The sequence below is a fragment of the Sparus aurata genome, chromosome 16, assembly GCF_900880675.1.
Source record: "Sparus aurata chromosome 16, fSpaAur1.1, whole genome shotgun sequence".
Classification (NCBI taxonomy): Eukaryota; Metazoa; Chordata; class Actinopteri; order Spariformes; family Sparidae; genus Sparus; species Sparus aurata.
Window position 1 is genome coordinate 11,653,263 of NC_044202.1, and position 16,309 is coordinate 11,669,571.

Sequence of the window (16,309 nt, forward strand, 5' to 3'; positions counted from 1 at the left end):
AATGATCACTTCTTGCACATTTTAATTAATTGATTCCAACATAGACAAGGACAATAAGTAATGATCTGCATCCTTGCCTTGGTATGTGTGTGTCTGCAACTTTCCCCAGCTCCGATGATTGATATAATCAGCCTTATCAGACCTGCAGAAGCCTATTTAAAAAAAAAAAGATTAAAGCCTTCATTTTTGAGCACCAGCCTTGGTTTGTTTGGGGCTCAGCTGGAGCTCAACAATAATTATAGAAAATACCGTACTGTTGCATACTGTGTAGATGCTGGCTGAAGGGCAGGGAAGCGGGATCCAGTACATGATGTAAACTGGTTGTTAAGGCAACTGTATCCGTCTTTCTCCTTTAATGTTGTCCCCTGCTGTACTCCCAAATTCTGTTTTCTGGGGTTTTAGGACTGATTGCAAATATTTTGTGTGGGATTAGTGCAAGCAGGTTTACAGTTTGTATATAATATGTTGTGTGTGACATATGTCTCGGAGATATTGTCTCAATGAAACCTGTCCAAACACATTATCAGAGTTAGTTTTGTTATCTGTTTATTGGACACTCTTGTACAAAGAGTTTGGACTTGGCGTAACATGGCTACCGCTAATGGCCTGGCTACTGTCGAAAAGTGAAAACCAACCTTAAGAATTCCAATTTGACCAAGAAACTGTGATCTCAGTTCTCTAAAACGACAGAGTAAAACACCCGGTTGTGTTAATAAGTAGGCAGGTTCTATTAGAGTACTCACTGATCTTGTAGAAAGAATGGCGGTTTTGATAAGAGGAAACACGTATCGGCGAGGGGACAGTTTTCTTCACAACGGACCGCTCTCTGTTGAGTAAATGCCCGTCCGTTCACCCATGTTTTACCTTGCTTTCTCCCTCTTGATCTTCTTTGCCTCCTCCATCAGCTTTTACTTTTGTGATGTAGAGTTTCCACAGCGATTCCATTTGTTTCACCATTACCTGGGGATAGTGACAAGGGAAAACAATGACTCTTCTTAGTTTTGGTTGTGAAATGGCAGTTAGACAGCACACATTTGGTATCTTTTGTACCAACGCAGTGATGACAAACCGCAGCCAGAAGGTCACAGTGCAGCTGTTTGAGCATTGATATACCCAGCGCGGGTACTGCTTTTTTACAAAGACACGAGTGGGTGAGCAGTAAGCGGACAGATTGAATGAGGGCCAAGGTCAGGGCTCAGACTTAGCCGGGGCCTCTTTCAGCCAACAGCTGTTAAAATCAAACCGGACCAGTTGTGGTTTATTTTCACACCGAGCGGGAGGTGAGAACCTGGAGGTAGCTGGTTTGTGTGTGTTCCATTGATCAGGGATGTTAATCTTTGGGGGATATGTAGAGAGGTCCTCCCAAGGACAGGACAATAAAAAGGCTCTATTGATCACTGGAGCGTTGATCAATCGGTCCCAAGACAGATAACAAGACGTACAAGTCTTGAGAAACAAAAGGCATCGTGTAGGATATGGACTACACAGGTTAATCATTTTATCATATTTCGACATCCTAAAGTGAAGCCTACATGTTATGTCTACAACCAGGCTGATCCGTAAGCTGGTCTTGGCAAGTATAATACCTCTGTCACACACGAACTATAGATGAAGAGGAAGATTGAGCACACATGCAACCCACGTGCAAGTATTCAAACTAGATCACTAGTTCACACCCGATTAGTAGGCTCATATTCGGCATTGCTGAACCATAGAATTACACTGGCCCTTGTGAAATCAACGTGACAAATGGGGTCGCTGTGCTTTCAAGTAATCAAAGGAATGCTGTTTTCACACTGGATCAGCAACATAAAGGGTAACATAGACTTTACTTCACAAAGCAACATAAAAACAGTTGGAATATGCTAAAAGAGGTTATTTGGTGGGAGGAGCATATCCTTTATTTTGGCAAAGGTTTAAGGTTTAGGATCTAAGCTACATAGAGGCATGTGGGTGTTAGGTCATAAAGAACAAATATACCACAAAGAGGACTCGTGACTCGGAACACAGAAAACCTTTAGCTGACTCCACTTCTCATTCACAGCGTTGTCACAGGTTAGTGCCGAAGTTATGAAACAGAAATACTTTTCTGAGTCTGGAAATGTTTAACCGCTGTAATGTTGCTATTAGTGGGCAAAGGGAGAAATAAGTAAATGTGTGCTATTCTGTGTTGACAACACTTCAGGGGCAGTGGATTCCTGCGCACTGCGCCCCATTGGACCGAATTTCCGTCCGTCATCCCACCAACCATTCCGCCCCGCCCTCCAGGCTCGGGTGTGAGAGCTCATTGGCTTTCCCATTAGTCCCCTGAAAGCCCCGCTGGCCAATGGTCGCTGAGGAGGACGGAGCCTTTCCGGTAGAACAGTCGCTCGCGCCTACAGTGGTGGAATCGAACGTCCCCGAGCGCACACGGCGTAGAGGAGAGTACGGCGCACGAGTCTCTGGAAGGAAGATAACGGTCTCTTTTTTTTGTCCCCCTCTCCGCTCAAACAGCAAGAACAAACCAAGCCTGAATTTTTTTGGGGGGGTTTTACAGAGTCTTCTCATCACAAGGAGGAGGGAAGCGAGGGATTGGAGCCGCAAGTTTTTTTTTTCTTTTTTCATTTTTTTCTTCTTCTCCTTCTCCCCCCCCACACCTAAAAAGAGGATTCTGTGCGTCGCGGTGGTTTGTTCTCCGCTCTCGCCGCAAAGATGATGGTCGGAGAGGTCGAAGTGAAGGAGCGACCGAGGCCGAGTCCCGACTATTTGATGCAATTATTAAACGAGAAGAAGCTCATGACCAGCTTGCCGAATCTCTGCGGCATCTTCACACACCTGGAAAGGCTTCTCGATGAAGGTAAGCGGCGGTCTGGGGCCGATGGGGTGGGTGGGTTGGGGGGGACGTGTGTGTGTGTTGGGAGGGGGGGTGCGTGACCACGGCGCAGTCCGGTCTCCAAACGGCTTCGCTGGGCGTCCCTGCTGCAGAACGCCCTAGCATTGTAGCATCGCAGCAAAAACATTCTTAACTTCCCTCCCGATGTACACCTCACATCTGGGCGTCCCTGTGCTAGAACGCCCCGACAGTGTAGCATTACATATAAAACTCCGCTCCCGAGCAAAACCTCACATCCCCTTAAACAATCCTCCAATGAGTTTGTTTCACCTCGGACCACAGCGGGGATGTGGATCTACAAAGTCCCGTCGCTAATGTCGGAGTTTGTCCCTGCACTCCTGACTTTGTGGCGACGAGACGAAAACTTTCTCTCGCTCACTTGGAAAGGACAGGAAAAAACCCGAGCTGTCTGTCAGTGTCAGCATGTTAGCAGAGGGGCGTCTACTGATACGTTTCTGAACACTTTTTTTGTTTAAGGGTTCGTCAAACGCGAGTCTTGATTAAAAATGTTTAGAACCGGGGCCCGATTCCCACATGTTCCACAGCGATTTAGCTCGGGTTAGCCACATTTTCAGCTAGCGAGCCGCTGGTGTGTCTGCGTTCCACTGAACTCTTCAGGAATCAAAGTGATACTCAAAGCCGATTTTAAAATAAATAAATAAATAAACACCCAACCTGGCAATGTGGCGTTTCGCTAAATTGTGAAGAAAGAGTTCGTAAACTTGGGGGGGACTTTCGCTTTCTGTGTTAGTGCCTGGGCTGTTGTGTGAGTTGTTGCCCAGCGGCCGAGCTTATAAGCACGGAGGAATGTGTCTGCTTGTTGCCCAAACAATGGCCAGCGAGTTGCTGTCGGGAGGAGGGGGGAGAAGAGAGTGCACGAAGATTATCACAGCCGTCTAACTTTTTTTTATTTAAAGAGGGGGGCACCGTTTTGTTTGTCTCCCCTTCGCTCGGCCACTACAACATTTTGTCCTCAAGCCGAGGGTATATTTCTCTCGAACAGATCCCCTTCCCTCGCTGCTGTTCCTGCTGCAGTCGTCGTGTTTTTCTTTTTTTGCCAGTCAAGCGTGCTGCTCCACCAAAATTGCGTCGCCTTTTGTCGGCGGCGCCGTCCAGACGGGGGTTGTCTACATGCATTTTCTAGACCTCGTCTCAGATTATGTTTTTCCCTTCTCGGCGGCGCTGATAAACAAAGATTATTCGCCCCGTTCGTGTTGATAGTGTCAATAACATAAGCTGGTCTAAGCGGAAGGTTGGACCTATGGTTTATGTAACTGAGCTGGGGACACTAGAGAGCGCCACAGCCCCCCTAGCAAGACTGCCCCCCGTGCTGTGTCGGGCTGGACACCGTGACAGTGAGGTGTTTTAAAATAATAATAATAATAAGCGCCTTGATTAGCTTCTTCACAGACATGTGGAGTGCAGAGCAGGGCTCATAGTTTCGGTCGCATGTCTGGATGAGTAGGCTCTGTAGTATGTAGTTGTTAAACCGGTCTGCAAAGATTTCCTTGCTTCCTGGATGGGTGATAAACAAGACTAATGGAACTTTAAAGTGGACTGTTTGCCCCCCCCCCCCCCCCATCTCTCTTAGAAAATTACAGCAATGGAGAAATAAACGTGTACGGCATTTTAGTAAAAATATAGTATGGTCAGACGCGGGCAATATTGCAGTCAGCGAAAATGCCACTTCAGAGATGCCTGGAAAAAAAATCAAAGCAGAAAAATCAACACAGTAATGTGTTTTGTCAAACAAGCACGGCCACAGATCTCCCAGCATGTGTGAAAATCTTTGCTTCCAGTGTTTAATAACACTCCACACCGTATAAATGCCCCACAAAAGAGGTATTATGGAGTTTTATTTTTAATTCCAAAAAGAGTCGGTCTGGAATAATGGGTGCGATGATGTGTTCATTGAAGGGCGAGTCAGGAAGCAGACCCGTTTCCTTTTTTAATCCCTGCTCCCCTTTGCCGTCTCCCTGCCCCCACAGTCAGAGACCCTAATATTCATCTGAACAGTAAAGAAAAGGGATCATGCTCATGTCTGTGTACCTCTCCAAACAGTTCAGCCGTGCTGCTGTCGGCACACAGTCTGAGCTAACAAACTGAAGGCAAGGAAAGAAAAAAAAAATATTTTATAGCTTGTATGTGGTCATCAGTGTTTTTTAGTTAAAAAAAAAAAACTTGTATAATTAATCTTCCACTTCGTGGCTTTTACTTTGTGAGGCTAATTGACCAAAATTCAGTTTGCAACCCAGAAAGACCAGAAAGTGCTGCATTGATAGAGTTCATTTTTTAAAGATAGATTGTTAACCAGGGAAAACCACTAAAATTAGTTCAATCACAATAAAAATGTTAAGTTTCTTTGTGTGAGAATTCCTCCATTCTCTGGTGTTCAGGAATGTTTTTTAACCACGGCTGACATTGAACTATATTTACTTTTTCCGGAGATGAATTTTCTGACATTGTCACGACATACACATAATACAAAAGAAAGGTGACAGTAGTTCTTAATACTTTCTTTTGCATTTTGCATCCTACTCAAACCACCAAAGCTGTGCATTAAGTGCAGGACTTAGAAGCTGCGGAGGAAAGACATGTGTGTTAAATGTAGCAGAAGTTCATTTAAAGACATTTATAGGCACATTGTAAATTTTGCAACACTGATCCTAATTTTACGTTCACCGGTTTGATATTTTGATCCACTTGTCATGTAAACTAAACTGTTTCTTACATCACTCTTCCTTTTTGTAAATAAAAGCTTTTCCAACATGTCTTTTGGTGTTTTGCACCATTTGGTAATTTGGCTTTGAAGCAATTTGATTGTTAGGGGTCCAGCAATCACTCCTGTGAAGCTGGGCTGGTCCGTCGCCTCTATGCAGCCTTAGAATGTCCCCACCTCTGCTGTTTAAGAAATCATGGCTAGGACACTCGAAAACCCCCAGCTTCAGTCTCACTCCTCTAAAACCTCACACGGCTGAGGTTTACAAGGGTTTCCACAGCACCAGCCCAAACTTTACCCTGCCGCCAGAAATTGCGTGTGTGTGTGATGAAAGCCACCCCAGTGCAGAGGAGGCCTGTCTGACTGTCTGGTTCCTGTTAGGGGCTGTTTGTTTTGCCTTCCCCTTTGGACGGGGCTGAAGCTCAGATGAGATGTACTCGAGGTCAGCCTACTCCCACTCCCTGTACCGTACTGGTGTAAGCTGACCCCACCCAGAGTAAAAACCGAGTGGACAATCTGTTCTTTTCCAATTGTTCCAAGTCTAAATAAGAGAGAAGAAAACGGCAACAGTGTTCGTAAAGTTATTCTCCAGTGTTTTTATTATTGTTAATGTGTTACGTTAGGATGCTTATGGAGTTCCAGAAAGCTCAGAAAAAATATTTGATAGTTTACTTTATGCTTATTTTTATATTTGTGTAATAAGAATTTCACAAGGACGAGGGAAACATGCTTTTTGAGCTTGATATTTGACAGCAGTAAAGATAAACATCACACTAAGCTGCAACTTCCAGTCAGACAGGAATGACTCCAGAAGGGAATCTTTAACTTGTAGGATTGTGGTGCGAGTTACGTTTGATCTAATAGTTATTTTGTTCGATGCGTGTTTGTGTAGTGTTCTCCTCAGAGTCTGTCGTCGATACAGGAGGCTCCAGTTAATTCTGTCTCATTGAAAGTGGATGTCTTGTCAAGGCCACAAGAAGAGGCAAGGTGCTCTATAAAAGGCTATTGATGCTCAAGCAGACACAGAAACCTTACCAGTCAGTGAAGAAAAAATGAAAAGGAAATACAACAAAGAGAAAGTTAAGGACACCTAATCTGTCAACAATGCATCAGCCGCGTTGTGTCCTGGGGGACAAAAGCTTTTGTGCATTGTTGATAAAATTACAATGACAGCACTTCTCCTCTCAGAAAGTACCGTTTCACAGGCTTAAATGTCATGAACATCTTAAATCCCTTCCCTTGTCAGACTTTAGTGCACCTAATAAGAGCAAAAATCTAACCAGTTTCAGTCGAATTCCTTAAACTCTTTCTCAAATTGTCAGTCTCTCAATAATATTCCCCTTCGACAGCTGCACATGTCTCCCTCACCCACCCAGTGCTTTGTGCATGTCTACACAGCTGTTTCCACGGCAGAAGAAAGCTGACACCACCCTGCTTTGGTGGCGTGGACGTCCCCGTTACGTTCCCAATATGTGTGTAGTCCCTCAAGGTCACTCTGGCCGACTGACAGCCCCTTTTTGAAATCCCCTTGCGCTGCAGTTGTTTGTCTCCCTGAGGTGACACCTGCTATGGAGTTTTTTTATTTCTCTTTACGATCTGCCAGCCAACAAGCTGCTTCAAATTGCTATATTTTCTCTTGGCAGGAGGAGACAGCCCATATAACATCTAGAGATGTAGCCTAGTAGTGAAGTGCTGGCGCTGTTGTAAGGTAGCGGAGCATAGGAGAAAGGGAGGTTTTTTTTTTAAATATTTTTGTTGTGATGAAGTGTGGTGAGGATTTCTATGGGGAACAGAATAGTCAGATTGATCGAACATATTTACTCAAAGCTCCCCTTACCTTTCCTCACAGGCTCATTTTTGAGCTTTGTTTGTATAATAGATTAAGTGGTCTGTTGTTCCATCGCACGTCGTGCATCATACCCCTTGTACTCAGCTACAGAGCCCCCTTTGCCTGTACAGTGTTGTGTCTGCCTGCTTGTCTCTGTGTGCCACGATTGAACAGGACCTTCCCAGGAGAGCTGTCATCGTTCCGAGGACAAACTGTCTGCTGTCCACCTTGGTGCCTGTTTGGAGAACTGGTCCTTTGGGAACAGCTGTTTAGAGAACAGATTTTGATAAATGGGAGAACGGTTAGGTTTTTGTACCTCGTGTCCCATATTTCTGTCAAAATGTCCAAACGGTTCTTACCCTGTTTTCTTTGTCTGTCTGTGTCTGGTTGTTAGAGCACTGTACTCTCCCAATGTAGTTTGACCCTCAGCACAGGGCTAAACCTGCACTAACCTCTGACATGCAATCAATTTAGCAGCTAACAAGATTGAGCACTGCGTACAAAGTAAGACACAGCTCAGAGCTGTGAGAGCACAGATAGAGACTGACAGGAAGAGAGAATTGGGGGTGTTAGGCCAGGACTGTTGTTGCAAGCAGAAACCAGTTATACCCCCCACCCCCACCCCAACCCCTTTCTCTTCTCCCCACATTCTCTCCCAAAGCACCACTTATAAGCTGGAATTTAATTAACCGCAAGCCATTCTGTGAGCTGGTTTACTGAGCCATTGCCACCAGTGAGAAAGCAGAATTGGAGGCTTTGTGCTCTCTTTCTCTGTCTGCTTCTCTTGTCCTCTTATGATCCTTCTTTCACAGTCTCTCCTCCCTGGTAATAAATTAGGTAGTGGCATAAGTTTGACAGGGTGAGGTGTTGGGGTTGCGGCAGGACCTGGCATTGGCTTGCCTGTCTTCCTGCTGACGTGCCTCCGCATAGCCCCACCACAGTGCCTTTGTGATATTCCGTCCCTGTTCTAACTCCAACATCGGACCCATCTTGCTCCCCTGGCCCCAGTCCAGCCCCAGCAACGCCACCCCCGCCCAGCGGGTGCTGTTTGATAAAGTTGTCCAGCGACAGCTCGGGGCTCTTATCTTAGGCCTCAATCCCATGAGTGCTGGGGCCTCCTTATCACTGCTGCCTCTGCCTGGCCTCCCGTCTCCGTGCCCTGCTCTGCCTGCCTGGCTGCCTATCTGGCTTGCTGTCGCCAAAACTAAGTGTCTGCCCTTCTATTACTGCTGACTGTTAGACAACACATTGCTGGGTGCAGTTTATCTCTCCTTGTTATTCCTAAAGCAGAACAATCCTGCTAAAATGAATAGTGATAAGCTGAGCAGATGCATTGTGAATTTCACTAAAGAACTTTCATGGAGAGGTTTCTCTCAAAGCCAGAGTCATAGTTCTGTGTGGCTACTAAGCCCAGCTGATGAGAAGTGGTGTTGAAGAGAAAGATGAATTAGGTTATGTTGTAATAATTATGTCTTAACATCTCCTTGACACAATATTGTTCATCAAATTTGGTTGTTTATACCTTTCCAATACCATGCCTCCTTCCGTCGACCCAAGATATATGAACTTTCCCCCCTTTTTTCTTTCTTTTTTTTGTCTCATGCAAAAATATCTACGGGAAGTAACGCCCGTTTCAGACAGGAAAGGACTATGGGGAAGGCGAGTCAGTGGTTTGTTTTTCCCTCAGACAGACGGGGAGAAGGAGGGGGGCTGTTTTCTTGCTGTGGTGACAAGAGAAGCCTGCTCTTCTTTTGCCCTCTTCCACAGAGGTGGGTCTGTCTCCCATCTTTCTTTTGACTAATTTAGATTACACCATGAATCATTGCTCCTGTCCCTCCTCCACACATTTGAGTGGATACTCAACGCATACACAATTTCTCAGTATATTCCTCAGTTAGTGTATGTGTGCGTGTGTGGGGCCCCACCCTGTTGCATTTTTGGAGTGCTTCAAATAGCTTTCCCACCTCCCTCGCTCATAGTAGTCCCCTTTAATGCCTCACTCCATCTCTTTCTATCTTCGTTTTTAAGTCTCTGAACAGTCACAACAGATATTGTGTATTTTCGGGAATCATACCAGAAATATTTGTCACGGCGTTTCCTCTTCCCTTCCCCCATTTTTTAATTTTTTTTTATCATAGAAAGGAGGTGAAAAGAAATCTGAATGCCCACTCTGTTCCTCTCTAACTCGCCCACCCCACTGCATTCATTTTCTCTCTCCTTTCACAGGAGGAATGGCAGCCGAGCTTTGGCAGCCGGCTCAGGAATTTTACCGGGAGCACAGTCAGAGCACTTAACCTCCAGCCTGGTGTTTGTTTTCCCCACACACTCTCTCATAGTGTGTTTTAGCTCTATGTAATGTGAGGCATAGGAACTTCTACTTATACTGCATATATCTTTAAATGTTGAATGGATAATTTGTCTGTAATTTGAAGTGTATTTTCTTCATGGCAGGCAGTAGCAAGCTCTTTTCCATTGAGTAATGTAGAGCAATTGGTAAGTTTGTAACCCAGAAATGTTTTCTTAAACCTTCTATTTTTGTGACATGCTCACATTTATCTCTTATTTCCCAGTCAACCACCCCCAAAGCCACTGGGCCACGTTCACTAGCCCCTTCTTCTTTCAGAACACCCCAGTGGCTCAGTCGGCCTGTGGTCTGCAGCCTTTACCTTGGTTTCACTAGTTGCAGGCTGGCCAATAAATCAAAGATGAATAATTTACCTGTCCCTCAGCAGCCTGTGTTGTTTCTGTAAGGCTTGGCAAGAGCGGGCGGTGCTGCCATAACCTTCCCTGAGGGCCACAGAAAGTGAGGTGGCAAGAGGAGAGAGAGGTTCCTCTGTAGCATGCTGCCATCAGATATGAAGTGCTGGGAACTCCAACCTTTACCAGTCTCGGCTGCTTCTCTGTCTCTTCAGCTTTAACACATTTGCAGTTCTTAGCTGTCAAATCCATTTTGTAGTATCCACAATACTCCTGTTGCTCTTTTCTAATCTCTTGATGTTGTTTGTTTAAAAAAAAAAACAGTAAAATTTTTTCAGTTAAACCACAAATGGCTAAAAGGCATTGTCTTTGATACATCTGTTAACAAGCCTTTGTGGGTCCAGGTTTCACGAAAGAAAGTGATCTTGTTTGGTCTGTCCTTAACACTTGGGCTAAAGAAATGGATTGAATAGGGCTGCGCTCACAATAATGCTTCAATTTGCCAATCATGTTTTGTTTGTAGTTTACCTGAGGCAGTCGTTGTGCTACTGGCTCTGTATCTTGAATGCTGATGATGTCTTGTAAAGATGTTTACTACTCCATTTTTAGATTGTGCTGTCCCTTAAGATTTCCGCGGTCTTACTTTGAATGAAATTGACGTATTGTGTGAAAATCTGTTTAGCATATGTTTTTGTTTAGCACTGAGGAGAAGAAAATATTGTCAACATTGTTACAAACATTTGTAAATGTTTTGGTTAGATGTCAATGTAGTTGCAGTAACAATAACCCCAGCAGAACTGTTATTTTAGTGTTAATAGGATTAAACTTTTTAGTAACAAAACATTAGATGGTACACAAACACCCATTGGATTCAACTTTATAATGCCTTTGCCTCTTATACCTTATTGTATTTAATCGCTAAATCTATTTTAAAGGCTGTGTGACAGGTGTTATCACATGTCAAGTGTGTTAAGCGTAAATGGGGAGCTTGGCAGTAGGGGGAAGTGAGTAGCCTCAGTGCAGTCATGCTGCAAGTTTTTCTGTGATTTATTATTACCCAGATTCTGTTACTACACTACATATTTTACCATATTATTTAGCTGTCATAGAGAAACATGGTGAGCAGGACGGCACTGCCACATTGTTCCTGTGCTGTGAAAATGGAGGCTGAAAAAAGATGTGCTGATTACATATGAACCACCATCCTGTCCTGTCTGCTGTCCAGTTCTCTAGAATGTCCAAAAATATTTTGGTGTGCTGTCTAGCTCTAGTACGATATTGTTTGTTTGTGGCTGGAAATGGACTTCTAGACAAAAGTGAGCACTGCCCAACTGAGAATCCAGTCACCCATCGTCAGGAGTGTTTATTGGTCAGTTGTGGCGCAGTGCTTTCTGGTTGATGTAGGTTTTCATCCTTTTGCACAAAAGGTAAATCCACAGCCTTTTTTCTTACGTAGCACCAATTTCAAAAGTATTTTTTTTTCTACCGCAGACACAGCCCAGTTTTTATGTGGTGAAATACTTCTTTAAGTCATCAAATCAGACAGGGGTTGCAAGTAGCAAACCTTGTTTTGCTATCTGCTTGTAATGATTGAATTTATGCTGGGGGAAGTTTTCACAGATTTCCTATACAGAGCTGTCACTTACATTCACATAGGTTTTTATTCCACTATCCCCTCTATGTATTCAGCAATGTTTCAGCTTGAACATGGTCCTCTCTTTCTCACTGGTGTGTCACACATAGTGAGTGTCTAGACTAACTGGAATTACATGTGTTGCACAGTTGTGTTTTACAGTGGCTGTCTGCCCTGCAGCCTTGTGCTGTAATGTAAAACATGATTTGCTTAGCATAATTTATGCCCATGTGCTACATCCAAAGTATCAGCACATAAATGAAGTTGGAGTTGTACAAGTGCAAGTGAAACAGTTTTTTGTCTGCTCTGTTTGGTTAGAGTTTGTCACTGCTTGTCTGTTTGTGATGAGGCTTAAGTCTGTCTGTCCTTATCAGTTCATTGGTTGGGAGGAGATTACAGAGCAGAAACAATGGGAGGTTTTGTATGATTAGGCTTTAATTGGTGAAACAAAGAGGCTCTTTAGCACCGTGTGTAACATAGGAAAGACTGGCATAAAAGGCCACAGATAGCTGGCAGGAAAGAATGTGCTGTGTGTATGAAAGGGTTAGCGAGCATGAGCCTCATCCCTGCTCAGTTGATTGATTGTGTTCGCTGAAAGGAAAAAGGCGAGCAAGGCTGTCGAGAGCGAGGGGAGGATGGTGAATGTGATAAAGAACAGTGGGGGGAGACAGAGGATTCCTATGCGCTGCGAATGAGGTCATCTGGTTGGTTGTGAGTAAGGTCACTGACCCCTCCCTCAGCTCCACACTCCACCCCTCTGTCTCTCCATTCCTCCCCCTCAGCTAATGATACACAATGGCTTTTTGTGCTTTAATGGGCCAGACGCACACATTGGGTCATTCCTACCAGTTCTCCTAGAGGAATGCACACAAGTGCTGTCTGTCAAACAAGCCCCATACATTGCAATGCATCTATCACTTGTTTAATGTCGTAGCTGAATGTACAGTACTTAATGAACTGTTCTCAGAGCAGCTGAGTGATGTGGTTTATGCAATCCAAGATTCGCCTGTTTATTCTGTTGTTCTCACAGTTGAATAGTGAGTGGTGACAACTTGGAGCATGTTGAGTACCTATGTTATATTTTCATTGTCCAGAAAAAGTATTTGCAGTGTAAAGCTTGAGGCCAAATGAACAACTGAATGTCATTGGGGTATATTGTGTGTGGATGGGTGCCCATTTCCTTTTATATTTTGTCCTTGCAGATGTTGCCCTTTATTACTGTACAGCTAATGAAACAATGTACACATCATTATATTGGCGATATGATGAATGCACCACATGTGTTTTGGTGGTGCTACAATCAATCAAAGTCTTAGGTTGTTAACCTATACAATCTCTACACCAGAGGCATTTACAGCCAGATTGCAAGGATATCTCCATTAAGCATCCAGTTTTACTTCAATTTGATGTTGTTCTTGTTGTTCTTCTAACATCATCTGGGAAAAAAGTTGGTGTGTTTGCCCCCCTTTTTAAATAAATTAAAAAGACACTGAAAACACAGATACCAATAATCAGCCCATCTGTGTAACACCCAATGCAGGATTGGTCCTGGATCTTGCTTTCAGATTGTAAGTCTTTTTTAAAAAGACAGATCTGGCCTTGTTCTGTAGACCCATTCAAGAATATCCCTAACCACACAACCTCAACATTTTTACCTTGAACCCAGCTATGATCCTAAAAACTGGGGCTTGAACTCTGGATGCATCTGACATGAGAAGTCTTGATCATATCAGTAACATGATATGTAGCTCACAACAGGTTACATAGCTCACAAGTAGTGAATTAAAGTGACACTGACAGTAACGTATAGCTGTGCAGAGACATTCCTGCCTCCATGTTTGACAGGTTACACAACTCCTGATTTAGGTTATAAAACATTGCTATAGAATGCACAACCAGCTGGCATAGTTAACCTGTTTCTCTCTACCATGGAGCTGCTGCTCCTCTACACCTCAGCCTTAGCTCCTGCCGTCTCACTCCAGTGTCGTAGAAATGTTGCTCATAAACAACTTACAAGGTGCTTCTTTATTGTTGTCTCCGATAAGATTACAGCTGCTCCCGTCTGGTGCATATATTTTCTTGCAGGACGTGCCTGGACAAGCACACTGACATGAAATGTAGTGATTAAAAACAAATTGCCATAATTTGGATTTTGGATATGATTCTGATCGCATGCATTGTGTGTGTTGGTTAAATGATTTATCGTAAACGTAAGTGGTCTCCCAGGGAAGGTTAAAGGCAGCTGTGGGTGGACAGTGTGTAGACACAGCAGGTGAGACAGGTGTGGGCATGAGCATGGTGCCAAGGTGCCAGCTGTTGTTGACACTTTAAGGTGAAGAATAGTCTGCCAGGAGATGGACTTGTCTGTCTCTGTCCCCTCTAATCCTTCTCTCCTGCTCCGTGTTCCACCCCTGCGCTGCTTTCTTTGAGAGTATTTGTCTGACGTAATTGTAGGTTGTTTGGGATGGGAGCTCTTCCTGCAACCTTATTTTTATTGAGCATCTGACACGTTTGATGAACCAGACCTCGATTATATCTCCCCTCCTCCTCCCTCATCACCATGTGTATAATCCCACTCTTTCTGTCCGCACACTTGCATACACAGTTTGATTTCTCCCTCTTACTTTAACCTTTCTGTCTTAAACATACATGTATCCCTCTGATCTGTCTCTTGTTTTGTTTCCAAAGGAGAAAAACAGTATCTGTTCTCTCAAGGGGAATGACTTATTTTTCCTGGCTTTTCCTTTTTACCTATTTATTTTAGCAGAGTGACTCTATAGCTCCCATCACCCTCTGCCTTTCAATTCCTTCTCTCATCTCCAGATTTTTCTTCACTCGCTCCGTCCTTCCATTTGTTTTTTCTATTGCAGCTTCCCTCTCTACTCGTATGTGTGGCAAAAATCCAGCCTTGGGGCTATATTGCCTCTTTCATGTGAGGACCAGTGGTGACATTAAAGGCCCGCTACGTGATCTGTCGGTTTGCATCAGCTCAGCTCTCACTGTCTGCGCTCAGGAGGACCCTAGTATGCACTCGGTGCGCCACTCGATCACTCCCAGGCTCAAAATGTTGGTGGGTAGACAACAACATGCCTGCACCCGTTGGATGTAATTGTGCACATGTATATGCACTTGTAGATTTTGTTAAGCTCTCACACCCAAGTGCTTTGAGGCAGATTGATGTTAAAGGCTTAAGCGTAGTGGAAGCACGGTTAATGACAGTCGAGTCTGTGACTCTCCCTCTCCTCCCTTTTATGACACTCTGACCCAGTTGTTACAGCCCCTCCAACATGTTTGTTTTTTAAATGCCTTAAACTGTACATTCAACATGACTTGGCAGACAAAACAGATCAAGCAGATGATCTCCAGGACCAGACAACCAGACCAAACAGAGCTTAAGAGCAGATCTGAAGATCAGAACGGTGTAGGTCAGGGGGAGTCTTTTCCTCTCCCTTTCATTGTCAATCTTGATATATGGAAATGCATCAGACATTCAGAGGCTTTCAGCTGTTTGTTCTTTATAGACAACCAGTATGCACTACTGTTCACAATCCATCCTTGGATACTTGGCCCACAACAATTGATGTTCTGGCACTAGACCATGCATATCCATCCAGATATTTAACACATTTCTTGTATGTCTAATTTGTATTTTACAAGAGTGGATGTTTGAAGTGGTAAGATTTAGATTTTGGAAATTGATATGTTGGACTGTGAGGACATTCAAGAACCAGCACAAAGGCACAACAACAGCTGTGATGTGAATCTGTGTGTTGTCACACCCAGGGACAGCAACTGCATGGCTGTTGGACTTGATCTTAAGAAGGTAGCTGCAAGTCCCAGCAGGCCCTGCGCCTGGAGATGAAACAACAGCTGACACACACACACACACACACTTTGTGATGTAACCTGTTTGACTGCATGTTTAAAACTCATGTCCGGCCCAGGGATTTTCTGCATTGAGTATTTAAGCCTAGCTCAAAAATGGATCAGTCAGCTGTAACGCCACCTGCAAAAAACGTCAGGGTGTAAAGAGAGGGGAACATTGTTAACAGTTAACATGTCAACACTACCAAAGTAGTACTAATACTCGCATAAGTATGGTCAAGACATTTTGGTATTGTAGAAGGGGGCTGATTCAACTCTGAATGAAAGGCTGTAGTTTGTGGTGCTGCTGAGTTGTTTTGCATTATACTGAGTGATGTTTTAGGGCTGCATCTCACGATTTTGTGTAATGTCGATTATTTAGACAATTAGTTTATTTGTCTATAAAATGTCAGAAAATGAAGTGTTTCCCAATGCCCACAAGCTCAGATCTCTTGTTTTGTGCACAACCCAATTCTTGTTGTAGAGAATTCGTTGCACCTCTAGCGGTTTTTCCACATTCTCTAGCTCATGTATATTACTATGGGTAAACTCCATTGGTTTTTAGTCAGGTCTATGTATTAGCTAGCAACCAGTGAGGGTGAATTGAAAATAAAAGATGACATTGAGCTGTCTTCATCAAGGCATTTTCATTGAAATGCAATCCAATACACCAAGAACACCACCTCATGTGAAGCA

General features: G+C 43.9%; 1 protein-coding gene across 1 annotated transcript in view; it reads left to right on the forward strand.

Moving 5' to 3' along the window:
- The first annotated feature begins 2,333 nt into the window (after positions 1-2,333).
- The window catches only part of LOC115565786 (protein quaking-A-like), a 45,620-nt gene continuing 31,644 nt past the window's right edge, over positions 2,334-16,309 (forward strand). The window contains exon 1 of the mRNA XM_030391295.1: positions 2,334-2,836. Within this exon, the coding sequence (XP_030247155.1) occupies positions 2,692-2,836 (145 nt within the window). The 5' untranslated portion in view covers positions 2,334-2,691. The remainder of the gene's footprint in view (positions 2,837-16,309) is intronic.